Source organism: Hyaena hyaena, unplaced genomic scaffold, assembly GCF_003009895.1.
Source record: "Hyaena hyaena isolate Hyena2069 unplaced genomic scaffold, ASM300989v1 scaffold_20, whole genome shotgun sequence".
NCBI classification, from domain to species: domain Eukaryota; kingdom Metazoa; phylum Chordata; class Mammalia; order Carnivora; family Hyaenidae; genus Hyaena; species Hyaena hyaena.
Genome location: NW_024080652.1, coordinates 5,951,072 through 5,972,653, shown reverse-complemented (window position 1 = coordinate 5,972,653; position 21,582 = coordinate 5,951,072). Strand labels below are relative to the sequence as shown.

At 47.2% G+C, this 21,582-nt stretch overlaps 1 protein-coding gene across 9 annotated transcripts in view; it reads right to left on the bottom strand.

Annotated features, from left to right (window-relative positions):
- LOC120227957 (transformation/transcription domain associated protein) overlaps positions 1-21,582 on the bottom strand; it is a 111,523-nt gene that overhangs the window by 42,149 nt on the left and 47,792 nt on the right. For 5 of the 9 annotated variants that reach the window (XM_039226022.1, XM_039226028.1, XM_039226025.1 and 2 more), the window contains exons 32-49: positions 17,358-17,477; positions 17,015-17,134; positions 16,434-16,598; positions 16,158-16,339; positions 15,794-15,992; positions 15,207-15,335; positions 12,854-13,120; positions 11,212-11,418; positions 10,281-10,439; positions 10,051-10,185; positions 8,792-8,902; positions 7,717-7,863; positions 5,587-5,800; positions 4,939-5,064; positions 2,815-2,961; positions 1,476-1,678; positions 757-878; positions 242-455 (exon numbers count right to left, since the gene is read on the bottom strand). In XM_039226022.1, the coding sequence (XP_039081953.1) occupies positions 242-455; positions 757-878; positions 1,476-1,678; positions 2,815-2,961; positions 4,939-5,064; positions 5,587-5,800; positions 7,717-7,863; positions 8,792-8,902; positions 10,051-10,185; positions 10,281-10,439; positions 11,212-11,418; positions 12,854-13,120; positions 15,207-15,335; positions 15,794-15,992; positions 16,158-16,339; positions 16,434-16,598; positions 17,015-17,134; positions 17,358-17,477 (2,967 nt within the window). The remainder of the gene's footprint in view (positions 1-241; positions 456-756; positions 879-1,475; positions 1,679-2,814; positions 2,962-4,938; positions 5,065-5,586; positions 5,801-7,716; positions 7,864-8,791; positions 8,903-10,050; positions 10,186-10,280; positions 10,440-11,211; positions 11,419-12,853; positions 13,121-15,206; positions 15,336-15,793; positions 15,993-16,157; positions 16,340-16,433; positions 16,599-17,014; positions 17,135-17,357; positions 17,478-21,582) is intronic. The other 4 variants (XM_039226024.1, XM_039226029.1, XM_039226026.1 and 1 more) reach the window with 1 other exon arrangement.

The window sequence follows — 21,582 nt, the reverse complement described above, 5'->3', positions numbered from 1 at the left end:
TTTACATTTGAGGAGAAACAAACCTTTGGCTACAAACTAAGGAACACTATTCAATTTTCCAAGAGCTTAAAATCACCCTTAAAAAAACCCTCGAGGTAAAAACAAAGCTTTAAGTCTTTTTTTTCCTTCCTCGAAGAGAAGACAGAAGTTTATGGCTGAGGTTTCTAATTTATCTTAGACAGTGTTGACCCCTCCTGGCTTCACTGCCCCGGCCAAGGACGGTGAGCTGAGCCCGTCCTACCTCAATGCATTGCTTAATCCAGAAATGGTTCCCCATGGCTTCCCAATTTTGGGAACAGGTAACATAAAGCAGGCGCTCGTAGACCCGACGTTTCATAGAGTTGTCAAAAACCTCGAAAAACTTTGCCCTGATGAGAGGCTGGGCACAACGCAGCCCGGAGAGGAAGGCTGGCTCGAGTTTCGCAGTCAGCTCGCTGCCAGACAGCGTCTCATCCCTGAAATGGAAGGAGGAACATGGGGTGGAAGAATCACACCGGAGGGGGGAACCCCGCAAGCCGGAAGCAAACAGGCAGAAGGGGGCAAGAATGTTCCTAAATGCCAGAGTAGATCATGAATTACCACAGGCTGACATGGCATTTGAGCAAAAGGTGCATTAATGGCACCAAAATATGTTATGGATTAAGTATTTATATGGATATTTAAAGTTTATCATGAAAAGATTCAATGTTATATAGGTTAATTAAAGAACACACTGTAGACATATACGTGCAGTGTTTGGTTAGCTGCCGTCATTACCTGTAGACATAGTTAACAAGGTCTAAAAACTGGGCATTTAATTCAAGGTCTTCTGGAAAGCGCTTTTCTATGTAGGCCATCATTTTCACAAGCAAAATGGACTTCTCCCGGAGTGTAGGTGTCTGTATGAATTGGGGTTTTTAAAAGAAAAGGGCAATTACTTCTTTTTGAGAAAAGACAAAGTATTTCTGCCATCTGCTCTATTTTTTAAGCTCCTACAATTTCATCAAGTAAAATTAGACAAGTTCATTTCTAAATGGAAAGAGCCTGGTTCTGGCTGCCTGCAAATACTTAAAATGAAGACAGCTGCCAATCTGATTTTCTTAGCAGCCGCTCACTTTGCAGAGAAAGTAGCTAAATTATCAAACAAATTGGAAGTTTGCAAACACCTTAACTAAATTCAGTAATAGTCCCTCATCATTAAATTTTTTTTGGGGGGGGGCTCATCTTCACCACCATAAGGACTATGAAATAAAATTCATTTAACATTTTAATGCAACTGCACATTAGGAAGAGGGACCAGTTATCTCGAGCATCTATTTAAACTCTGTTGAATGTTGTGAGAAAAAACCATCTTAAGAAAAAAATCCTGCGAATGCCAACATGGGGAAAAGCATCTTGCCAGAGAAGTCTGAGGACAAGAGTGGAGAAGGCCGTGCTTGGACCTCTGCCAGCACAGCGGCAGGTGCCTGGCCTAAGCACAGTCCCCTCCCGCTCACCTGACTGGCTGCCATCGGGGAATTGTTTTTAACCCACTCTTCCACAATTTTCACCACAGCCCGGAGGATTTTGGCATCCGGTGATTTTTCAATGAGGGAGGTCAGGATGGCCTGAATGAAGTTCTTCCTCATCTCCATGCTCATGACGGCCAGGCGTGTTTTCACCAGCTCCAGACTAAGCATCACCAGCTCACCTGTTCCTGCTTGTGCGGGGAAAGGAGAGCACCCCAACCATCCACGTGATGCATGACGTGGCAGGTCAGATTCTACCCCTCCCCCACCCCCAAATATTCTCCTGTAGGAGGGGCCTCATAGGAGCCTCCACACGGGCAAGGGGACAACAGAGCGAATGGCCCAGTGCAGGAAACACAGACATGGCCAGTCCCCAAGCCACATTCACAGCACTTCTGCTCCGAGGGGTCTGTAATAGTGGTGCGGACTCTGGGCATCCTACTCTCTCCCCACCCCCCCCAACAACAAGAAACTTGTTGCTCAGGATCCTGGGGCCCATTGCTCAGGCCCGGAAACTACAACTTTATTCTTCAAAAGGCATAACACTCTGTTTATGCAATCAGTTTTAAAGCAAAACCATTAGACAGCTCTCACTTAGCGGTGAATGCCCCACATAAATGTCCAGCCACTTAAACATTTCTTCACCCCTACATTCACAAATTTGGAACGTACTTCATTAAAAAAATTTAATGTTTATTTTTGAGAGAGAGACAGAGAGAGAGAGAGAACACGCACAAGCAGGGGAGGATCAGAGAGAGAGAGAAAGAAAGAGAGAGAGAGAGAGAGAGAGACGGAATCCAAAGCAGACTCCAGGCTCTGGGTAATCAGCACAGAGCCTGACATGGGGCTTGAACTCACAGGCTACAAGATCATGACCTGAGCCAAAGTTGGACACTTAACCGACTGAGCCACCCAGGATCCCTGGAATATAATTCATTTTATTTAATTTTTTTTAATGTTTATTTATTTTTGAGAGAGAGAGAGAGAGAGATGGAGTCACAGAATCTGAAGTAGGCTCCAGGTTTTGAGCTGTGAGCACAGAGCCTGATGTGAGGTTTGAACTCACGAGCAGTGAGATCATGACCTAAGCTGAAGTCAATGGATACTCAATCAACTGAGCCACCCAGGTGCCTCTGTAATTCATTTTAAAAATGTGTCTCACTTTGGTTTTATATGAAATGCTCAGAACCTCTTTTTGAATGCAAATGGAAAGAGGACTGCATAAAAGCAACGGGAATTCATGCTGGTTTCAGAATTCAATCACACAGCAGCACCCTCTCAGTGTCACACATAGTCTGAGAAAAATTGTGGGGGCCCCGGCTGTCACCTGAGGTCGCCTCTGTGCTGCCCGATGCTGCCTGTGGGTTCAGGTGCTCTCGGACCATCTTCTGCAGGGAGCGCATGAAGACCGAGATGAGCCGGTCGATGTAGCTTGGGTTGTTGCTGCAGGCGGACTTGAGGATCATAAGGGTCCCTAAGGAAGAAATTGGCGGTTTTGTTTTTTAAAAAAAGTTTTTAAAACACTCAGTAATCAACAAAAACGTGCTATTTAAAACATTTTAAAGTGTACTAAATATAAACATGTTGTTTCTGACCAAGTACAGATGAGCCCCAAATGTCAACCAACATTAGAAGCTTTTGTCCACACACACTGCACGCTGGAGTGTTGCGTTTTCACTCTGTTATTCCCAATTCCAAATCCATGACCTACAGCAGCAGGAGAGCCGACACTGTGCTTCGGTACATACAATGTGTGTGTCTTCAGTTCTGGATTTTACCCTTACTACAGCAAACCACTCTAAGTGACGTTTATTGTCCCATGATATGTTTGGGGAGGAAGAGGGGCACCTGGGTGGCACCTGACTTCGGCGCAGGTCAGGATCTCACGGTTCAAGAGTTCGAGCCCTGCGGTGGGCTCTGTGCTGATGGCTTAGAGCCTGGAACCTGCTTTGGATTCTGTGTCTCCCTCTGTCTGCCCCTTCCCCGCTTGGACTCTCTCTCTCGAGAAAATAAATGAACATTAAAAACAATTTTTTAAAAAGGAAAAAACAAGAAAAAAATCCTTTAAAAAATATCTAAACTATTTGGACATGATAAATATTTTAGATTTCAATTTGATAAATATTTAGAATTCAATTCCATTCCGAAAAACTATGTAAGATCAGTAAAAGTCCAATAATCAACAAAACATCAGACATGAACACGGAGTATGTGAAAAAACATTATCTTTCCTGACATTTTTTAGGGACATCCTGACCTGACCTATACGTTAAATTTTAAATTTATATTCACGGCTCCTGTTATAGACCAATATAAGGGTATTCATTTGCTATTTATGGGTGCAATCATCACAGATGTGAACAATTTTAGGCTTGTTTTGTTAAAAGGCTGAGTCTCAGTAGAGAGGTGACGCTCGGTGATGATTAGTCAGTACTGAGCCCTGAGTCTAGGGCAGGGAGAACGGTGTGATGAGACTCCAGGCACCAGCCCTGGTGCTGCACCACCCCCCTCCCCGCCTGCTGTCACCCCACAAAGGAGGGAGACAGGGCCAAAGGTGGTCAGCTCTTCTAAGTCCTCTGGAGAATTAATAAGACATTCAAGCTCTGGAAGCCAGGTTGCAAAGCAGGATCCACTATATGATCCCACCTTAACCTGAGTCACAAAACGATTCCTCAACCATCTAAATCTATCTGGTTCCAGGATAGAGCCGGCAAGCCTAAATAGTAAGGGATACAATTTCAGATAAATTTATCTGGTTCCTGAATTCCAGACAGAAAGTAGCAAGAGTCTGGAAAGCAAGAAACTCATTAAGAAGTAAAGTATTCAGTTTGCAAATTCAAATACAAATGTTTGCATGATAGAAACTACCTGAGTATGTATTTACATACAAATATACAGAAAAAAGACACACAGGTCTTGAAGAGTGAATATTTACTAAGTAATGAGACTCATAAGCAACTTTTAGTTTTCCTTCCTTTGTATTTCAAAATTTTATACAATGAATAAGTTAGAAGACATTTTTAAGGAAGTAGCCAGGGACTAGTTCTTATCTGGAGAGTGGCTTCAAAACAGGTGAACGTGTCACAAAAGCAGCAGTCACACGTTATGAGCACACTGCTCTAGCAGTGGCTCCCTGTGTGATGGGACGCTGGGGCAGCGGGATCCACGCATCATGGGGCGGCTCCCCCACAACCCAATCCTGTACCTGAGACTGGGGCGGGAGGAACTGAGGGACCACAGAGGGTCGGGTGGAGGCTCTTCCTCTCAAAGACCACAGGGGACTGTGGCCTCACGTGTACCAGGCCACACACAACACCCTCAGTGCGCGTCGGCTCAAAGCTCCAGGTGACATCCTGGGCCTTTCCCAGAAGGAAAGCTCATCCAGAGAGTACAGAGAGATCGATGGCAAAAGGAACCTGCTATAGAAAAACGAAGTCAGACCCACACTCACCGAAGAGCTGGGAGGGATTTGCATTGGTGGCCTTCTCGTAGTTGGTGAGGCCTTCATAGATGACCTTCCCGACAGCCGCGTAGAGGCACTCCAGCTCTTCATACTTGGAGGCCACACTGGAAGTGCCTGAAAGAGAAGCGAGAACCTGGGTCCTGTGGTTTGGGTTCTCAGGCCCATCCGGGCACTGGGACGTCAACCTTCCTCACACCAGGCCCGGGTGCTTCTCGCCCACTGCAGGACATGTGGCACTCATTTCTGAGTGGGTTCCGACTTTCGGAGCTAAGTGACGTTTTAACCCCCAAGCCTTACCAGAGCCCACCCAAGATCCACTCACTTAGGATACACCAGAATGTGATCTTCTCAACCATTCGACAAGGGACAAAACACTATAACCCAACTTCCTTTTACTCCCTTAAGGAATGTCACGTTTGGCTGATGAGCAGCAGCATTTCCAAAGCAAACAAAAAACATAACGCATCAACTGCTACCATTAAATTCTTGCCTTTTTTTTTTTTTTAAAGAAAGGTTGAAAGGCTGAAGGCAGGTGGAGAAAGACGACGCTCGCTATAGGAACTGGAGAGGAGCACTCTCGAGGGACAAGCTCTATGCCCTCCCATCCACTGAGGCACCAGGGGAAAGGCCACCTACTTGGCTCTGTTGGGAAAATGCTCATTAGGCGGGAGAGAAGGCTATGGACCGCTCGGAGAACCTTGGTGTTCGCGCACGTCATGCATGCAGCGATCCCACGCTGCAGGGGTTTGAAGCTGCTGAGGATGGCGGGAGACTGGAGGACGGTGAGCAAGAAACTCAGCACTTCCAATCCTGTGCAAATATTTCCATAGTTGACCTGGTTAGGCTGCTCCTGCGGGGACAACACAGGCCACACACAGATGATATCAGCACTCCAGTCCCATCAATTGCAGAAACACAAATCAAGCAAAGCTTTACTATATGCTATTAAATGAAGCAAAAAGCCATTGTAGAATAAACATGCTATACACATAAACACATGGGACCACCACATTTTATTAATACAGGAAGATTTCACATTTCTTTTAATAAATTTGCTTTAAATATTTAGTCAAAAGCTTATGAAAAACATTAATACTCAATACTAAAAATCTGAAAATCATTAAAATCTGGTATAAAAAAAAGTTGCTGCACCGAATTTCTTTTTTATCCTCTCATCTTTTTAGTTAAAATTCAAATATCTTCCAAAAGGAAGTATCTTTGAAAGTGTAGATCACGAAATCAATTTAATAGAGGACATCAAAAAATAATACTAAAAAACAGAGGGAGTACTGCTTCTTGAAACTTTTGTTTCTGTAGTTTACACACACAGATGCCTTGTATATGCACTGTGAGTACTCGCTGGGTTGTGGGGAAAAACTTTCTCACACTTACTACAGGGGAAAAAAGTGGAAAGTGAGCCCAGCACATTGCATCACAGGAACGTTAGCCTGTAACGTACAGAGGGCTGTCCATTAACAGCTGAGCTGAACTCACCAGGGACTGCATTTGATGGGAAAGTAGTTTAACCTTTCAAAAAGAAAAAGAAGGGGTGGCCTGGGTGGCTCAGTCAGTTCAGTGTCTGACTGCAGGTCAGGTCATGATCTCACAGTTTGTGGGTTTGAGCCCCGTGTCGGGCTCTGTGCTGACAGCTAGCTCAGAGCCTGGAGCCTGCTTCGGATTCTGTGTCTCCCTCTCTCTCTGACCCTCCCCTGCTCACGCTATCTCTCTCTCAGGAATAAATAAAACATTAAAAAAAATTTTTTTTAAAAGGGAAGAAAAAAAAGAAAAAAGAAAAAGGAGACGGGGCTCCTGGGTGGCTCAGTCGGTGGAGCGCCCAGGATTTGGGCTCAGGTCATGATCTCTTGGTTCCTGGGATCAAGCCCTTCATAGGGCTGTGTTGACAGTACGGAGCCTACTTGGGATTCTCTCTCTCTCTGCTTCTGTCTCTCAAAATAAATAAACAAGCTTAAAAAAAGAAAAAAGAAAAAGAGGAAAGAAATATGTAGAAAATCCAGAAGTTTTATGTCATGCCAGAATCAAAGTACATATCGCAGGCAAGCAGCCTATGATCCCACTATTTTCATGGCGCAGATGCTCTTTGCAACGCTTTAAAAATTTTTTAACAACTCGGGCAACCATGTTAGTCTTTGCAATGCAAAGTAACACATGCTTAAAACAGGTCTGCAGCACACTCTCCACAATAGCTAAAACATGGAAAGAGCCTAAGTATCCATCAACAGATGAATGGATCAAGAAGATATGGTTTATCTATACCATGGAATACTACATGGCAATGAGAACCAATTAAATCTGGCCATGTGTAGCAACATGGATGGACCTTGAGGGTGTTCTGCTGAGCGAAATAAGTCAGGCAAAGAAGGACAAATATCATATGTTTGCACGTATAGGAGGATTAGGAGGAACTTGACGGAGGAACAAGGGGGAGAAGAAGGGGGGAAATGGGGGAAAGGGAGAGAGGCAAACCATGAGAGACTCTTGAATGCGGACAAAAACTGAGGACTGATGGATGTGGGGGGGAGGAGGGATGGGCATGGAGGAGGGCACTTGTGGGGATGAGCACTGAGTGTTATGTGGAAACTAATTTGACAATAAACTATTTGTAAAAAAAAAAAAAAAAAAAAAAATCTTTTCAGGGAGTGAAACTCTCTCCCTCTCCTTAGCAGCCATGTCTGGCCAAGAGAACGGAGGGCTGAGGTTTGGTGGCCCAGCCCCAAGCGCGGGGGGCAGTGACACACATGCTCTTACCACGCTCATCAGGAGCTTGTCGAACCACTGCAGTTTGAGCTCGGACTTGGACCACATGTCCGGGCGCAGGGCGGTCTTCAGGAGAGTCACACACCGGCGGGACAGCACCTCCCCCGGGGATCCCGCGGTGTTGGTGTTGTCGTTAACCTGCAAACCCACTCAAATTCAAGGCCACATTTCTCCGGGACACTGCCCCTCACCCTGGCACCCAGCTTCCACCTCACTGCCACCTCCTTTCCCATCTGACTCAGCTCAGCCTTCTCCACTTCAGGGACACTGCCGACAGGCCCATCCTGCTCCGCTCTCCTGCTGCAGAGCCGGTGGGGACTGGCGCTCATTTGTGGGAGTGATGGATTAGTATCAGGCAGCTCCGCAAGAGCGGGCCCACTCCCCTCCCCACGGACCTCACAGGCCGGGCCTGCGCACTGGAGCACCAGGGAGGTACTGGCTGAATTACTCAGTACATTCTATTCAGTGCTTTGAAGCCCTCAATGGTACTGCAAGATCTACTACTATTCTGTTTTGTAATCATACAAACTTAAGATTCCCAAATTCTTAAAAAAAAAAAAAAAAAAACCACCTAGGAAAACTTCATTTATGTTTTCTTCAAATTAAGTTTCAGAAATAGATTCCCAAAAAAATCCATGAAAATACACATTGACATAAATGATGAATACAAGTTTTAAAAGCACTTAAATTACTAAATGTCCATAATTTATGGAGGTCGGATCATCCCAGCACCTTTGGGACAGGTACTTGAAAGTAAAATAATCTGCCCAAGATCACCAATCTACTGGCATGTTCTGTCAGCACCAAGATGACCTTAATCGTGAGATATAGTCTTTTACCACTGCTGAAAGAAAAAAATGTTTTTAAAAATCCCATCATCTATAAACCACAGGCAGATTTCAGAAATGTCAGCATGTTATGGATTCAGGGAATTTGGTACAAGGACCAGAGCTAGCCTCAGCCCCTGGTGTCCTCCTGACTACACTATCAGAGATAACATTCTAGAATCTACTAAGCAGTCTTTGTTCTGAAAAATCTGTAGCAGAAGACATTCAGAAAGCCACACCTGACAAGCCACTCGGATGAGGAAGTTCACCACAGTGTCTGTGTGCTGCTTATCAATGGGCTTGGAGAGAAGGGAGTCAGCTCCAGGCAGTGACTGGCTCCTCCCAAACACCTGGAAAAGGCAGGCAGAGCACTCTCAACAATGCGATGTGTCCCAGTGTAGGGGACAGCCTCGTGCAGCCAGCTTCCTTGTACACGGTCCTTTGGGAGTGGGGGGTGGGGCGGGGGCACGGCTGTCCTGGGCATTGGGGAGACCAGAAGCAGGCACGGTGTCTGCAGACAACCACAGAGTAGCGAAGACAGCAGCCAGGAGACGAGCAGAGAGAAAGCTGCTCCAGGCACAAGTAAAGGAGGCAGCGGAGAAGTCCTGAATGAACCTTGGGGCACTCCCGAAGTGGAGGCAAAGTCTCTGTGGCTGGAGCATCGTGAACAAGAACGGGGGTCGTGAAGGCCATCAGCAGGCCTTGAAGGCCTCGGTCCCAGAGGGGGCTTGGCCAGGGAAAGACAACCTGACCTACCTCAAGTTTTTATTTTCAAATAACGTAACAGTACGGAGGTCCAGGCTCCCTTTACCCAGCTTCCCTTAAAATCTGACAAGAGGCAGCGGGAGAGGAGAGAGGAGCCGAGAGGTACCCCACTGAGCAGGGAGGCGGCTGGGCACACACCATGGAGGCATCCCCGTCCTGGCCAGCAGGACCTGCCCACCACCACTGCGCAGACACATAAACGGACAAAACATATGGTTCGGGGTGTCCGACCTGAGCACAGGTGGATGCAGGGATCCCGCCCTCTGGAGGAATGGTGAGGGGAGGGACAGTTCAACCTCAGGCACAGAGTGACAGAGCCATCACCTCAACAAGGGCTGAGGAAAGCGAGCCCCCCCCCCCCAGCCCCCCGGCTCCCTTGTGTTCTCCAAACAAAATAGGACACACTTGTTCACTTTTTAAAAAATGAACACAACATGGGTGCACATTCTCAATCAATTTTCTCAACCCACAGTGTCTCTCTCGATGCCTTCCTGCAAGGAATTAGCCATTCTTGTTGGAACTCGAAGGTATTAAATACATGTGTAAAACAAAACAAAAAAACACAAAAGTAACTGTGTCTGGGGACCTGAGAAACACTGTGAGTCCTAGATCACTGGGTTCGACGTCTTGGTCACAGTGCTGGGCACTTAGCCCACATTCAGAATTTCTGGAATAAATGAACAAACTCCCACAAGGAAGCGCAGACCCATTCACAGAATGCACACGATCTTACCGCGCTGATGGCTCCCGTGGCCGTCCTAAAGCGTTTCACTTCCTGGGCAGAATCCACCGACAGGCCTCTTTTAATGGAAGATGAGACAGAGTTGACTCCTTCGCCACTTGAATTTGGGTCCATGTCTGAATCCGGCTTAAAAAACACACACATGTGACTTTACTCACTGATTTCTAGGGAGAAGCAGAAGGAATTCAGTCTGGATGACAGGACAAGTCTGACAGCCGTACCTGCTGGTCCTTGATCCTCTGCAGTTCCCACTTGATGACGACCTCAGACAGGTCCACGGCCAACCGCCTCTGCTCGATGGTGACGCTGGGTGTGAAGCCCAGCCTCTGCATGGCGCTGACCATGTGCTGCACCAAGTGGTGTCGCACAGGGTAGTAGACCTGCGGGTAGGGGGCCTGTGTCACGCCGGGGCCACTGCCCCATGACTCCAACAGACGCCCAAGTGTGTATACACACATACAAGGACACACACACACACCTGTTTACACATAACATAACTCCTGCTCAAGAATTCTAACCCGTAACTCATTACCTTAGGCACGTGTGCATGCTTATCACCCCCCGCAGCCCCTGGCTGAGCCCCAGTACAACACTGTGTTTCAGCCCTTTGGTACCATCCTTAGAGAATGCTGGAACACTGACTTCTCTTTAGTGAGGCAAGTCTAGTCTCACATACCGAACTTTAGACTTGACGTCACACTCAGCCATACCACTAGGCACATTTCCAATTCTAAAAGAGCCGCTGTAAAGAATTCTCTCTTCTACCCAAAACCTACAGGAACTTACATTTGAATAAACCCAACAAAGTGGGAGATCTGGCTAGAGAGAAGAAGGTGCCAGTGTCACCAACTATTCAAGCCAAATTACCAAATCCTAGAGTTAACCATGATTACCCTCAAGTGCCGTGTCATTGGTGTTCATTGTCACTGGGGTACTTTCAAGAAAAATACAGTCTTAGAAGCAGACACCAGGGACATAGTCCCCAATCTGCGGCCATTTCCATGTGACAAAGCCATACCCCCCCCGCCCCTGCCCATGGACCACAAATATTGCCACTCAAAGATGACGAGCCACCTCATCACTGCAAACAACTAGAGATAGGCAGGAAGTGAAAGAAAATGCCTGAGTGTGTGGTCTGCACCACATACACACCTTGAAGTGCTGCACGATTAAATGCAGGATGTGAACGAGCTGCGGGACCGTGTGGCCCTCCTCCACAATGATCTTCCTTGTCCAGTGCGTCAGCATCTGGTGCCCATCCTCCATCCTGGCCGGCACTGCCGGAGTCAAGATGGCCATCGCCTGTCTCACAATGGCTCGAGCCTCCATCGCATGAGCCTTGAGGAGACTGTGAAAGACCTAAAACAGGGAAGAGGTTCCTATGTAAGGTGAGAACACCGACTTACAGAAACAAGATGAGAACAATCACTTTGAACCAAGACTGAGTATTTTTGCAAAAACGGTTTTTACAAAGTTTTTACAACAAAGTTGCTTTCTCCTTCCTTAAGTCCTGAGAGATGAATACATTGTTTCTCCTCCTCCTGTGCGTCACTTCCTGCCAAGCTGGGCCAGGGTGGGGCACACAGAGTAAGGCCTGGCTCCTCGCAGGGACTCTATCTCGTGTAACTCACAGAAATTAGCCGAAGTACAGGGATCATTTCTCTCAACCACGGTGGGACACAGAATAAAGAGGACTGCCATCTGCGGCAGGTTGGGAAAGCGCAAGTGAGAGGTGACATCCTGATGTAAGTAAGGTCACATAACACGCAGACCACCTAATGGGTGCGGAGCATGGATGGGACAGGGCGGGTGCTGGAAATCAGCAGCACTTGCCCACGCCCCGACCGGGAACTAGAGGGCCTCACAGATGGTCCCTGGGTGTCTGGCTGGGAAAGCAGTGCCCCAGAAATGTGCCTGTGAGAGGTGGTGTCTGAGTGGGGGGCCACTGACTTTGTGGTCTGGGGTTTAACACCTCAGAAGCTCACAAGATGAAGTGGTCAGAGGAAAACAATCAGGAGCGACCTCACAGAATAGGACAAGGGCGATCACTTATAAAATGTTAATGGTACAGACAAGATGAGCACTAAGGTGTACTATTGCATTTAATTCTTACAGAGACAACACTAAACTCAGGGTCACACTTGTGACTGCAAAACAGAAACTCAAACCCAGGGCTGCCTGGTGTCAACCTCCCAGGGACTCTGAGAAGAGTGGTCATCATCAGCAGAGGGTCAGTACAGGATGAGGGTTCTATAGTGCCCAGGGTCTTTAGCTAAGGAATGGACTAGGCCCTTCCAGAAGTTTCAATGGACCAGCAGTTTGGAAGCTGGGATGCAATATGCAGAGGAGCAAGAGGTGGACAAAGGAGACACTCTACTATTTCAGCAGCAAGGCTGCAGAGAAAGGATGGAGCACAGCAGTCACTGCAGGGTGGGGGGCACACCAGGGGTCATTGGAGGGTTCATGACAGAGCACAGCAGTAACCACGAGGCAGGGAGAGACACGACAGGGGTCACAGGAGGATTCACGACAGAGCACAGCAATAACCGCGTGGGGGGGTACACAAGGGGTCACGGGAGGGTTCACGACGGAGCACAGCAGTAACTGTGGGGGGGGGTTACACGACAAGGGGTCACAGGAGGGTTCACGGTGTTTGTAACACAGCAGAAACCAGCAGTTTTAAACAGTGCCAGGAAGGACAATAGCAAAGGAGGCTATGCGGAGGGCGGCACGTACACATGCACAATTCCGCCGAGCACCGGGAGGCAGGGGACAAGAAGGTGCCCTGCAGTACCTGAAGGACAATCTTCTTGTGTATGGCAAACTTGGCAATGATGTGCGCCAAAAGCAAGTGTCCACTGTATTTGCAGGCCGGATCCACGCAAGCCTTGGACAGCAGGCAGGGCCATGCGAAGGTCATCAGGCGGCGCAGCTTGCTGTTGCGGTTCTTGTTGTTGTCGTGGATGTGGTGCGGGGCGTGCTCCACCAGCAGCGTGGCGTACTGCAGGAGGTAGATCCTCAGCGAGTCCAGCATGTCTGCCTGCTTCTCCGGGTCCAGCACCTGCGGGCAGGACCACAGGGTGGGGCTCAGGTCTGGTCCTGAGCAGTGTTACTAACCAAGGGCCATACAACAGGTTTATATCCTAAAACCCACACGCACGTGCATGCGCCTAAACACACACACACCATAGATACATCAAGCTTTACAACAAGGGAACCAATGAAGTGATGCCAATTTTCCTTTTCTGTGTGTGGATCACAAACTCACTTAACTTATTTCACTGCCAAAGGACAGGCTTACAAGTCTGAATGCAGTGGGTAAAGGACCTTCTGAGGGAAAGGAGGCCCTCCTCTTTAGGACTAGATTTCTTTCTTCTTCTTCTTTTTTTAATATTTACTTTGAGACAGAGAGCAAGTACATGAGAGCAGGGCAGAGAGAGAATCCCAAGCAGGGATGCAGAACTCGATCCCATGAACCATGAGATCATGACTTGAGCCTAAATCAAGAATCGGATGCTTAACCTGCTGAGCCACCCAGGTGCCCCTAGGATGGAGTTTTGTTTTTTTTTAGTTTTTTTTTTTTTAACATTTATTTATTATTGAGGTACAGAGAGAGACAAAGCATGAGCAGGGGAGGGGCAGAGAGGGGGAGACACCGAATCTGAAGCAAGTTCCAGGCTCTGAGTTATCAGCACAGGGCCTGATGAGGACCTCGAACTCACAAACTGCAAGATTATGACCTGAGACGAATTCAGACGTTTAACCCACTCAGCCACCCAGGTGTCCATAGGATGGAGTTTCTTAACTCCAAAGTAGCTGAGATTTTTTTTCCCTCGTCAGCTGTGAAATGTCTGTCTAGCACTTATTTTGCAGTATTATGATCAGAAAATACTACCTGGAAAACAAACCTCAAAAGAAATTGTTAACAGTTTTCTGTAATCAAGTATCTGATACATTTCTGTTTTATGAACATGAGAAAATACATCTGCCCTGAGGAATACCCCACGTCTTTACTGAATCAAGTACACTGACTGCTCCATTCCAGGCCTCCTAACTACCTTGTCTCCCAGAAAGGGTGAAGTCTTCCACCACAGCTGTGTTTTTACCGGAGTTCCTTTGGCCCCCCGGGTCCCGTCTGCCCTGGATCTGCTGCTTCCCAGCAACCCCTCCCGGAGTCCCCACCTGCCGGGTGCCACTAACTCACCTGACATTGAAATCCCAACTCCTCGTTTGTGCTGAGTAAGCAGCATCTGACCCAAAAGACAGTCTAGAGAAGGTAGCACGAGGGAAGGGGCCACGTCTGAGGGACCATCTCCCCCAGTTGCCTGGAATGAGGCAAGTGTCAATATGGGGACCCCAAAAAAATCCCCTGGGCTCAGCTCTCATTCCTAGAGAGAGTGGAGGTGGGATGGAAACTCCAGGAAGGACACCCATCTTCAGAGACCAGTAAACTGCCAATGAGAACAGTCCCCTCCACCTGGGCCCCAGGACAGAACAGTGACGGAAGGAGTGAGAAAAGTGGGTCTCCCAAAGGACATCTGGGTGCACGTGACTCCTGCAGAGGAATGCCCGTCGCTCCAACAAACCACGTGTAAGAACATTCTACCAGCCTGCAGGCGGACACAGCACCTGCCGGCAAAGTTCAAAGGCCAACCCGGCGCAGGACGGTCAAGATGCAGAGAGAAACGCTGGGCGGGCAGCCATTTCTCAAACATGTCACTCAGGAAAACCTCTCTAGTACAAACTGGAAATGCCATTCTAAAAATACAGAGACCTTAACACCTAAGGTAACCGTAGATGCTGCTGCCACATGGGTTTCGTTAACCTGACAACAAAGGGTCACGGCGGCAACTGCATCTGGTCGGTTTCCGCCAACTTTACTAGATTCTTTTGCTAAGGTGAAAATGAAAACTGTAGGTCACAAACTTTGATCCAATTGTTCATGGACCCACATTCTGTTTCTCATTGGAATCTATTCAGGTGGAAAGTCAGTTCACTCTGAAGTGAAGCATCCTCAAAAAATTCACTGAATTCTAATGCAACGAACACAACCGTGGAGGATGAGAACCTTGCATACACACTCACACATTCTCTCACTCATGTGCTAAGTTACTCTTTTCACGCCAAAACACTGATAATGATGCCACCTTGGTTATAAACACGCTGGTGATGCTCTCTGGGTTGTCACCTTCTGGGTTGGGAGGCCCCAGGAGCTGCTCTCCTTCCCCCTTCTCAAAGCTGTATAAGAAAGCAGGATTCAAAATATGCTGCAGAACCTACAAGAAAACGGAGAAATGAAGGAGGAGGAAAACAAAGCCGTGCTCTTCATTTCTTCACCACGGTGAGCAGGGCCCCAAGGTCTGATCAACATGGCACCCGGGAAGCGAGATCCAAGTCAAGGATGTGACGGATCACCCTGACTTTGACTCAAGTGGTCAGCTGGAAAGGTGGCTCAAACAGGAGGAGAGGCGACACCAGTCTGTCTACTCTTTTTGTGTCAGACAAGCCATTTCCTAAAAACAAGGACTTTGCAACATTGGCTCAAACCTACTTTGCAACACTGGCTCACTCCGGATCCGCCGTAATTTTCCAACAGTGGCGTTTCCCTTGCCAACAGTCCAGACTACTAGTTAAGTGCCAGTGGAAACATAAGAGAACGCGAACAGTGCTTTGGTTCCCTAGAAAATTAGCTCCAATATCCGCAGCAAAACCACGGCCGAAAAGCGAAACTCACCTTGGCTTTCAGTTCATCTCCAAAGTTGGGGTCATTGAAGTCCACAAAGCGAAAAAACAGGGCACGCTTTTGAGCGATGCTGTAATTTTTGGGAATCTCTTCCTCCATGTACTCTTTCAAGAATGTCATGTTGCAGAGAAAACGACCGGTAAAGGCCCGGAGCAGTTGGAACAGCAATTCTATGTCTCCGTAATTCCTTCTGCAGGGTCAAATGAGAAAACAGGCTAAGTTATGGCCGCTTTTGTGATGACGAGAGTGCACCTGGCCAGTGGGCCATGGCTAAGCACAAATTCCCAGAGAGGCTCCAGTGTAGCTTACTGGGGGGAACAAGTTACTCGACAGGAAGCACAACATATGCACCCACTTGCAGTAATTCAGCAGACAGTAGGCCAGCAGCTTGGGCTCCTTCCAGTTGGTGGCAGCCATATTCTCCTTCCGGTGTCTCTCTTGAAAGGTCTCACTCACCCATACGCGCCTCAACTGGCTCACCAGAGAATGCTGGTTGGCCAGCCAGGAGTCATCGTTTTTCACTATAATGCTTATGATCTGTCAAAGAAGCGACAGTTAGGGAACTGATGAGGTTCTCCATGCATTCCGCCTGAACTCTGAAGGTTTCAGGTGCCCGGTGAGGAGACGCTACCTTGATGGCCTGAAACTGGAGGTCCAGGCGCAGGGTGCTGGTGCTGGGTGAGCCAGGGCGCACGGCGGTCTGGGGGCCGCCGGGCAGCAGAAGGGTGATGAACCTATTGGGGTTAGCGGCTAGCACGTCTCGCAGAGGTCTGGCATCTTTGTGTTTTAAGAAACTCTGAAAACAGAACAAAGAAGCCATTGTAAGCTAGTCAGAACTCACAAAAGGTTCAGAGTTTAAGAGCACTACGGTTCTTCCCAAATCTGTCTAGGCAGGCTAAAAAGCTGCTATAAGCACCTTTTTTTAAAAAAAAAAAAATGCTCCTTAGCAGTAACAATACTTCATGTCTATGGATTTCATAATCCCAGCAGTTCATTCGTTACCACCACCCAAGTCCTACAGAGAAGGATTCCTCGACTCACACTTTCCACGTCGACAACAATGAGGTTTTCAACACTTGCATATGTTACAGAAAAAGAAAAGCAGGGCACTCAACAGTGAAATACGGATTTCGGATCGCAGAGCACACCGGCTGACATGAATGTCCAGGGACGCCGGCCCGCTCCCCGGGCGCCCCCTCCCTGTGTGCCCACCATAAACATCCTGCTCCATTGGGGATCGTTCAGCGTGGCTTCCATCATGAACAGCTCCACCGTCTGTGAGGGGTGCCGCGTCAGGAACTTGATCAGAGGCTCTCTGAATGGACTGCCGGCCTGGAAAACATGTGGGGGAGGCTTCTCAGGTCCACCGACCTACCACGCCAGGAGAATGCAGCTGTTCCCCTCGTAACTGGAGCATGCAACAGCCACAGGCAAATGCCAGCACGGAGCATCTTCACGCTGTTAGATTCACCCCATCTAAGGCAGGATGAAGTGAAAGCCTCACGAGCCAACAGACGGCGGAAGAATCAGAATTAACCCCGAGTTTGACCATTACCTCAATCAACATGGCCCGTTCTGTTTTCATCACGACCTCTAATAAAGGCTTGACAAGAGTCTGAGGTGCAGCTGGGATCAGATGAAAAAGGTTTATAATTGCCGAACAGATTTTCATTTCCTAATGAAGAAAACCAAAAATTAACAAAACAGGCCAATTAATTTTGCCAGCTAGAGATCTCAACATCACTACAGACCCTACAATGGTCTAGCTACATTTGCAAGGCTGGCCACCAGAAGCAAAGAATTAACATGGAAAAAGCCACAATTTACCAATGTCAGATTACTGCTGTGGCCAAGGAAACTAATTGCCCTTGGCCTTCAGATTTCATCTGTCAAAGGAGGGAAGAGGTAGCTGTGTACCTAATGTGCTTGTGCTGTGTCTGTTTTCAAGAACATGGACAAGTGCTGGATGTGACCCGATGGGTCGCTACGCTAGTGCCTCGTGGAGGAGGGAACGAGCGAGCCTGTGGCTGGCAGAGTGTGAGTGCCCCCCCGCTCTGCTGTGACATCACGGGGTCTTCCCAATACACTAAGTTCTGAGGGCACAGACTTTCGTCCTCAAAACTCAGCATGAAGAAAGCCTTCAAAAATTCCTTAAGTATTTATCCTGAAAGTTGAAAATTAATGTAAATAAATGACTGACCACAGTACTAAATATTCGTCAACCAAGCCTATAGATGAGGCCAACAAATTGCTTTATGGACTCATACAAAGAATGCGAAATGCCAAGATTTCTGCACTTTTCCAGGTGCTGACAGCTCAGTGGTCAATCGCTCTCAGTTCTGCTTTCCGTGCTCAGTGTTGGTTCCTGCAGTTTTGTGTCTGCAGTTCAAAGACACTCCGTGTGACCAGAGGCACGGTCATGGAAGGGAAGACTCCCTGATGTACACCCCCGCCCTTACCCCGTGTGTGCAGCAGCATGTCCGTTATTCTAAGCACAGTAAAATGGGGATGATAAACACTCGTCAGGAGGGGCCACAGCCCAGGAGCACCTGAGATACCTCCGCAAATGGCTTGACAAACCATAAGGCCAACAGTGAGATGGGGAAGAAATGAGAAAATGTGGCTCAGTGTCACCCCACCTCACCTGTAGAGTTTTCTGCTATTGAATTCCCCAAAACACAGAGCAAGTTCGACTCTGAAATTGTAACATTCTAAGAATGGTACTTTCGAATTATGGTTTCCGTTTTCCAAGCATGGGCACAAAATCATTGGTCTCCACAGCATCGCCGGAAGCCGAGACTGACAGATGCTATCATTCCCATTTTACAGCAGAGGGCAAGCTCAGGGTGCTGACTGTCCAAAGTCGCGGTGTTGGGACTGCGTCAGTGTGGTGTGTGTGAGGGAGAGATGTTGGGGGGTGGGGGTGGGGTTGGAGGGGCAGGGAGGCTTTCAACTCCAGGCAGGCAAGCAGGCACTCAGGTGTGTGCAAGAAGACAGCACTCCTTCCACTCCCTAGCAGGGGTGATGTTCTTGGTGTAGTTTCCTCCCAAGAGGCTGTTAGATGTAGGAGTTCATACCACCATTATGAGAGCAAAACCCAGTTGAATCTTAAAACGGTGTTGACATATTGCAATTCTAACATACAGAAACCAGAGAACGTGGACTCTTGCTTTAAAACGTCCTAAAAGGAAACATGCGTGGCATCCGGACAGTTCACAGCAACGGTACTGATACAACTCCGCCACAGACAGACAATACGGCTCACTGCACTCCAAGGCACAACGCACTCCGTCCACCACAGAACCACAAATCACAGCAAAACCAAATACGACAACACCCCCTCCTGCGCCTCCACTGAGATTCTCACCTCTACCCCTTCCATGGCAGGCTGAACCAAAACAAAAATTACAGCATGAAAAAAGGCAACAAAAAGATAAAAAGAACAGAAAAGAAAAGAAAATATAAACTGTTCTTCACAATGCAAGTCATAAACTGACTTTTAATAGGGTTGTTCTCACCTCAAACTGACAGAATGGAGACAAGGAACATCTCCCGCACTCGGAAATGCTTTCCTGAGGATGGGGAGGAAAATCATCTTTTTTTCTATTTATGTTATTTACATAAAAACTTCCCATATACTCATACACAGTAAGGACTATTGGGGGAAAACAAGACAGTAAAGACAACGATGAAAAAGCACACAATAATTAACAAATGCTCAACAGCAAAAAAGCACACCTTCCACCCTTCAGATGTCAAAACAGAGCCCTTCAGAGAGTGCAGAATGGAGCACATCCCTTCCTTAAACCAAATTTAAAAAGCAGGAATTTGGGAACCCTTGCCCAGGGAGAGAAACTGTCACACCCATCATATGGAAATGCATTTAGATGTCTGTTCCTGTCCAGAGTAAGTTTTTATGTGCAACGCTGTCATTAAAGAACTTTTCTTTGTCTTTCCCAGCTGAAGCCAGGAGAGTGCCAGGTGGTTCAGCCCCATCAGCCGGGCATGGTGACACAGTCCCCACACCCAGAAGAACGCACAGGTACCTGGGTCACTTTGAGAAGTGAAGCCATAGCATGCCAGCACAGACACGGCTCCACAAACGGTTGTGAGCTCTCCCCTGGGGGTTTGATGCTCAAAGGGGAAACCTTCCTCAACTCAGTGCTAGTGCAAAGCTCTGATCCTCAGTGTACACCCAGCATTATAAACAGTCAACTACGGATATTTAACATGTCTTCAATTAGGGGTTCTCCATCATGCAATTATTATTTGGGGATTCAACCAAATGGAGACGAACTATGTTCTGAGATCCATTCCCAATCCTGAACAATAGCCATAAAAAATGATCAGAGTTCAAGAGCAAAAAGGCAGATTGGCCCTGGGCTGAGGCGACAAAACTGTGGGCAAGCTGCAGGTGGACCCCAGACACTGGCCTGAGGCCCTGCCTGCAGAGCTGGGTGTTCCCAGGCCCGTAGGGTAGCACGCTCCCAGGATGCAGTCACCATGTCTTCGCAGAAGCTGGAGAACTTCCCGACGCCCACAGCTCTGTCCCTGCCTGCTGCCCCATCCAACGAGCCCACTGAATGACTTGCTGTAAAGGTTTATGGAATCTTTCTGATCTAATGGAAGTAATTTACCCGCCCCTTACGTTTTTAAATGTTTATTCTAGAACTGTGTGCTTCAAGGAATTAACAGCTTACTATAAAACAAATATAAAAAAATTTAGAACAAAAATACCTAGCAGATGAGAGATGGGGAGGAACAAAAACAGAGGCACCCATACCTACTCCCAGGAGTTTAGGCTTTTAAAACCTGCTCTCCCCCATGAAGAATTCCTTCCTGATTTCCCCGTGTATACAGATGACAAACTTTCAAAGAGGTTGTGGTGGTAGTAACGCTCCTAGAAGTTTAGAATCCTGGTTTCGTTTTGCTTAGCTAGCTGTTTAGAAGCAGCAGGAATCAAGACTTACATAAACAAAACACCTTGACACAGAATGGTCAAAACAAAGCATAATAAAGCCAAAAAAAAAAAAAATCCAAGTTGGAATGAAACACAGCATCCAACAAACAGGCACAGAAGACAAAAAGCCACGTTGATTGCGCCTCTGAGGAGCGCTAGAATTCCCTCCTTAGGACACTGCCGTACACGTCACCAGGTGTGACAGGAACTTGGGGAAAACATGATCCTACCGATAGGAAAATCGTCAACTTAAAAAATATTTTAAAAGAATATTAACATATGTAAATTAGATTCAAAACAGCAAGAACCGTTATTTTTAAGAGCAAAGTCTTAGAATGACCAACATCAGACAAGTAAAAATATTTAAAGTATTTTTCCCTTAAAGCTGTAAAAATGTGTTTTGAAGTACTGGTCATTTGATTTTTGGCAAATAGCCGGGGTGGGGGGTTTAGATCCATAAACATACAGGCCAGTACTGATGTGATCCTTTACTGCATTGCCCTTAATGTTTTAAGTCCTAAAATCTATACTTAGTTTTATGAGGCAATGATGATGGAAAGCAATGGAAAAACAACAGCTGAGGAATGCACCACCATGCAAACAGCAGCTGCCAAGAACAGTCTAGAAAATACACTTTAAGGCAAGACTAGTAGAATTAAAAGACTAACATTTCGAGCTTCCCAGAATTCTCATCAACAAAAACGTCATATTAAAGAGAACATGAGATTTTAAAGAAACATAAAAAGGAAGGTTCAGTCATCCAGAAAAATAAGGGCAAAACGTAATGCTAGTAAAACATGTTTAGCAGGTTACATGGACA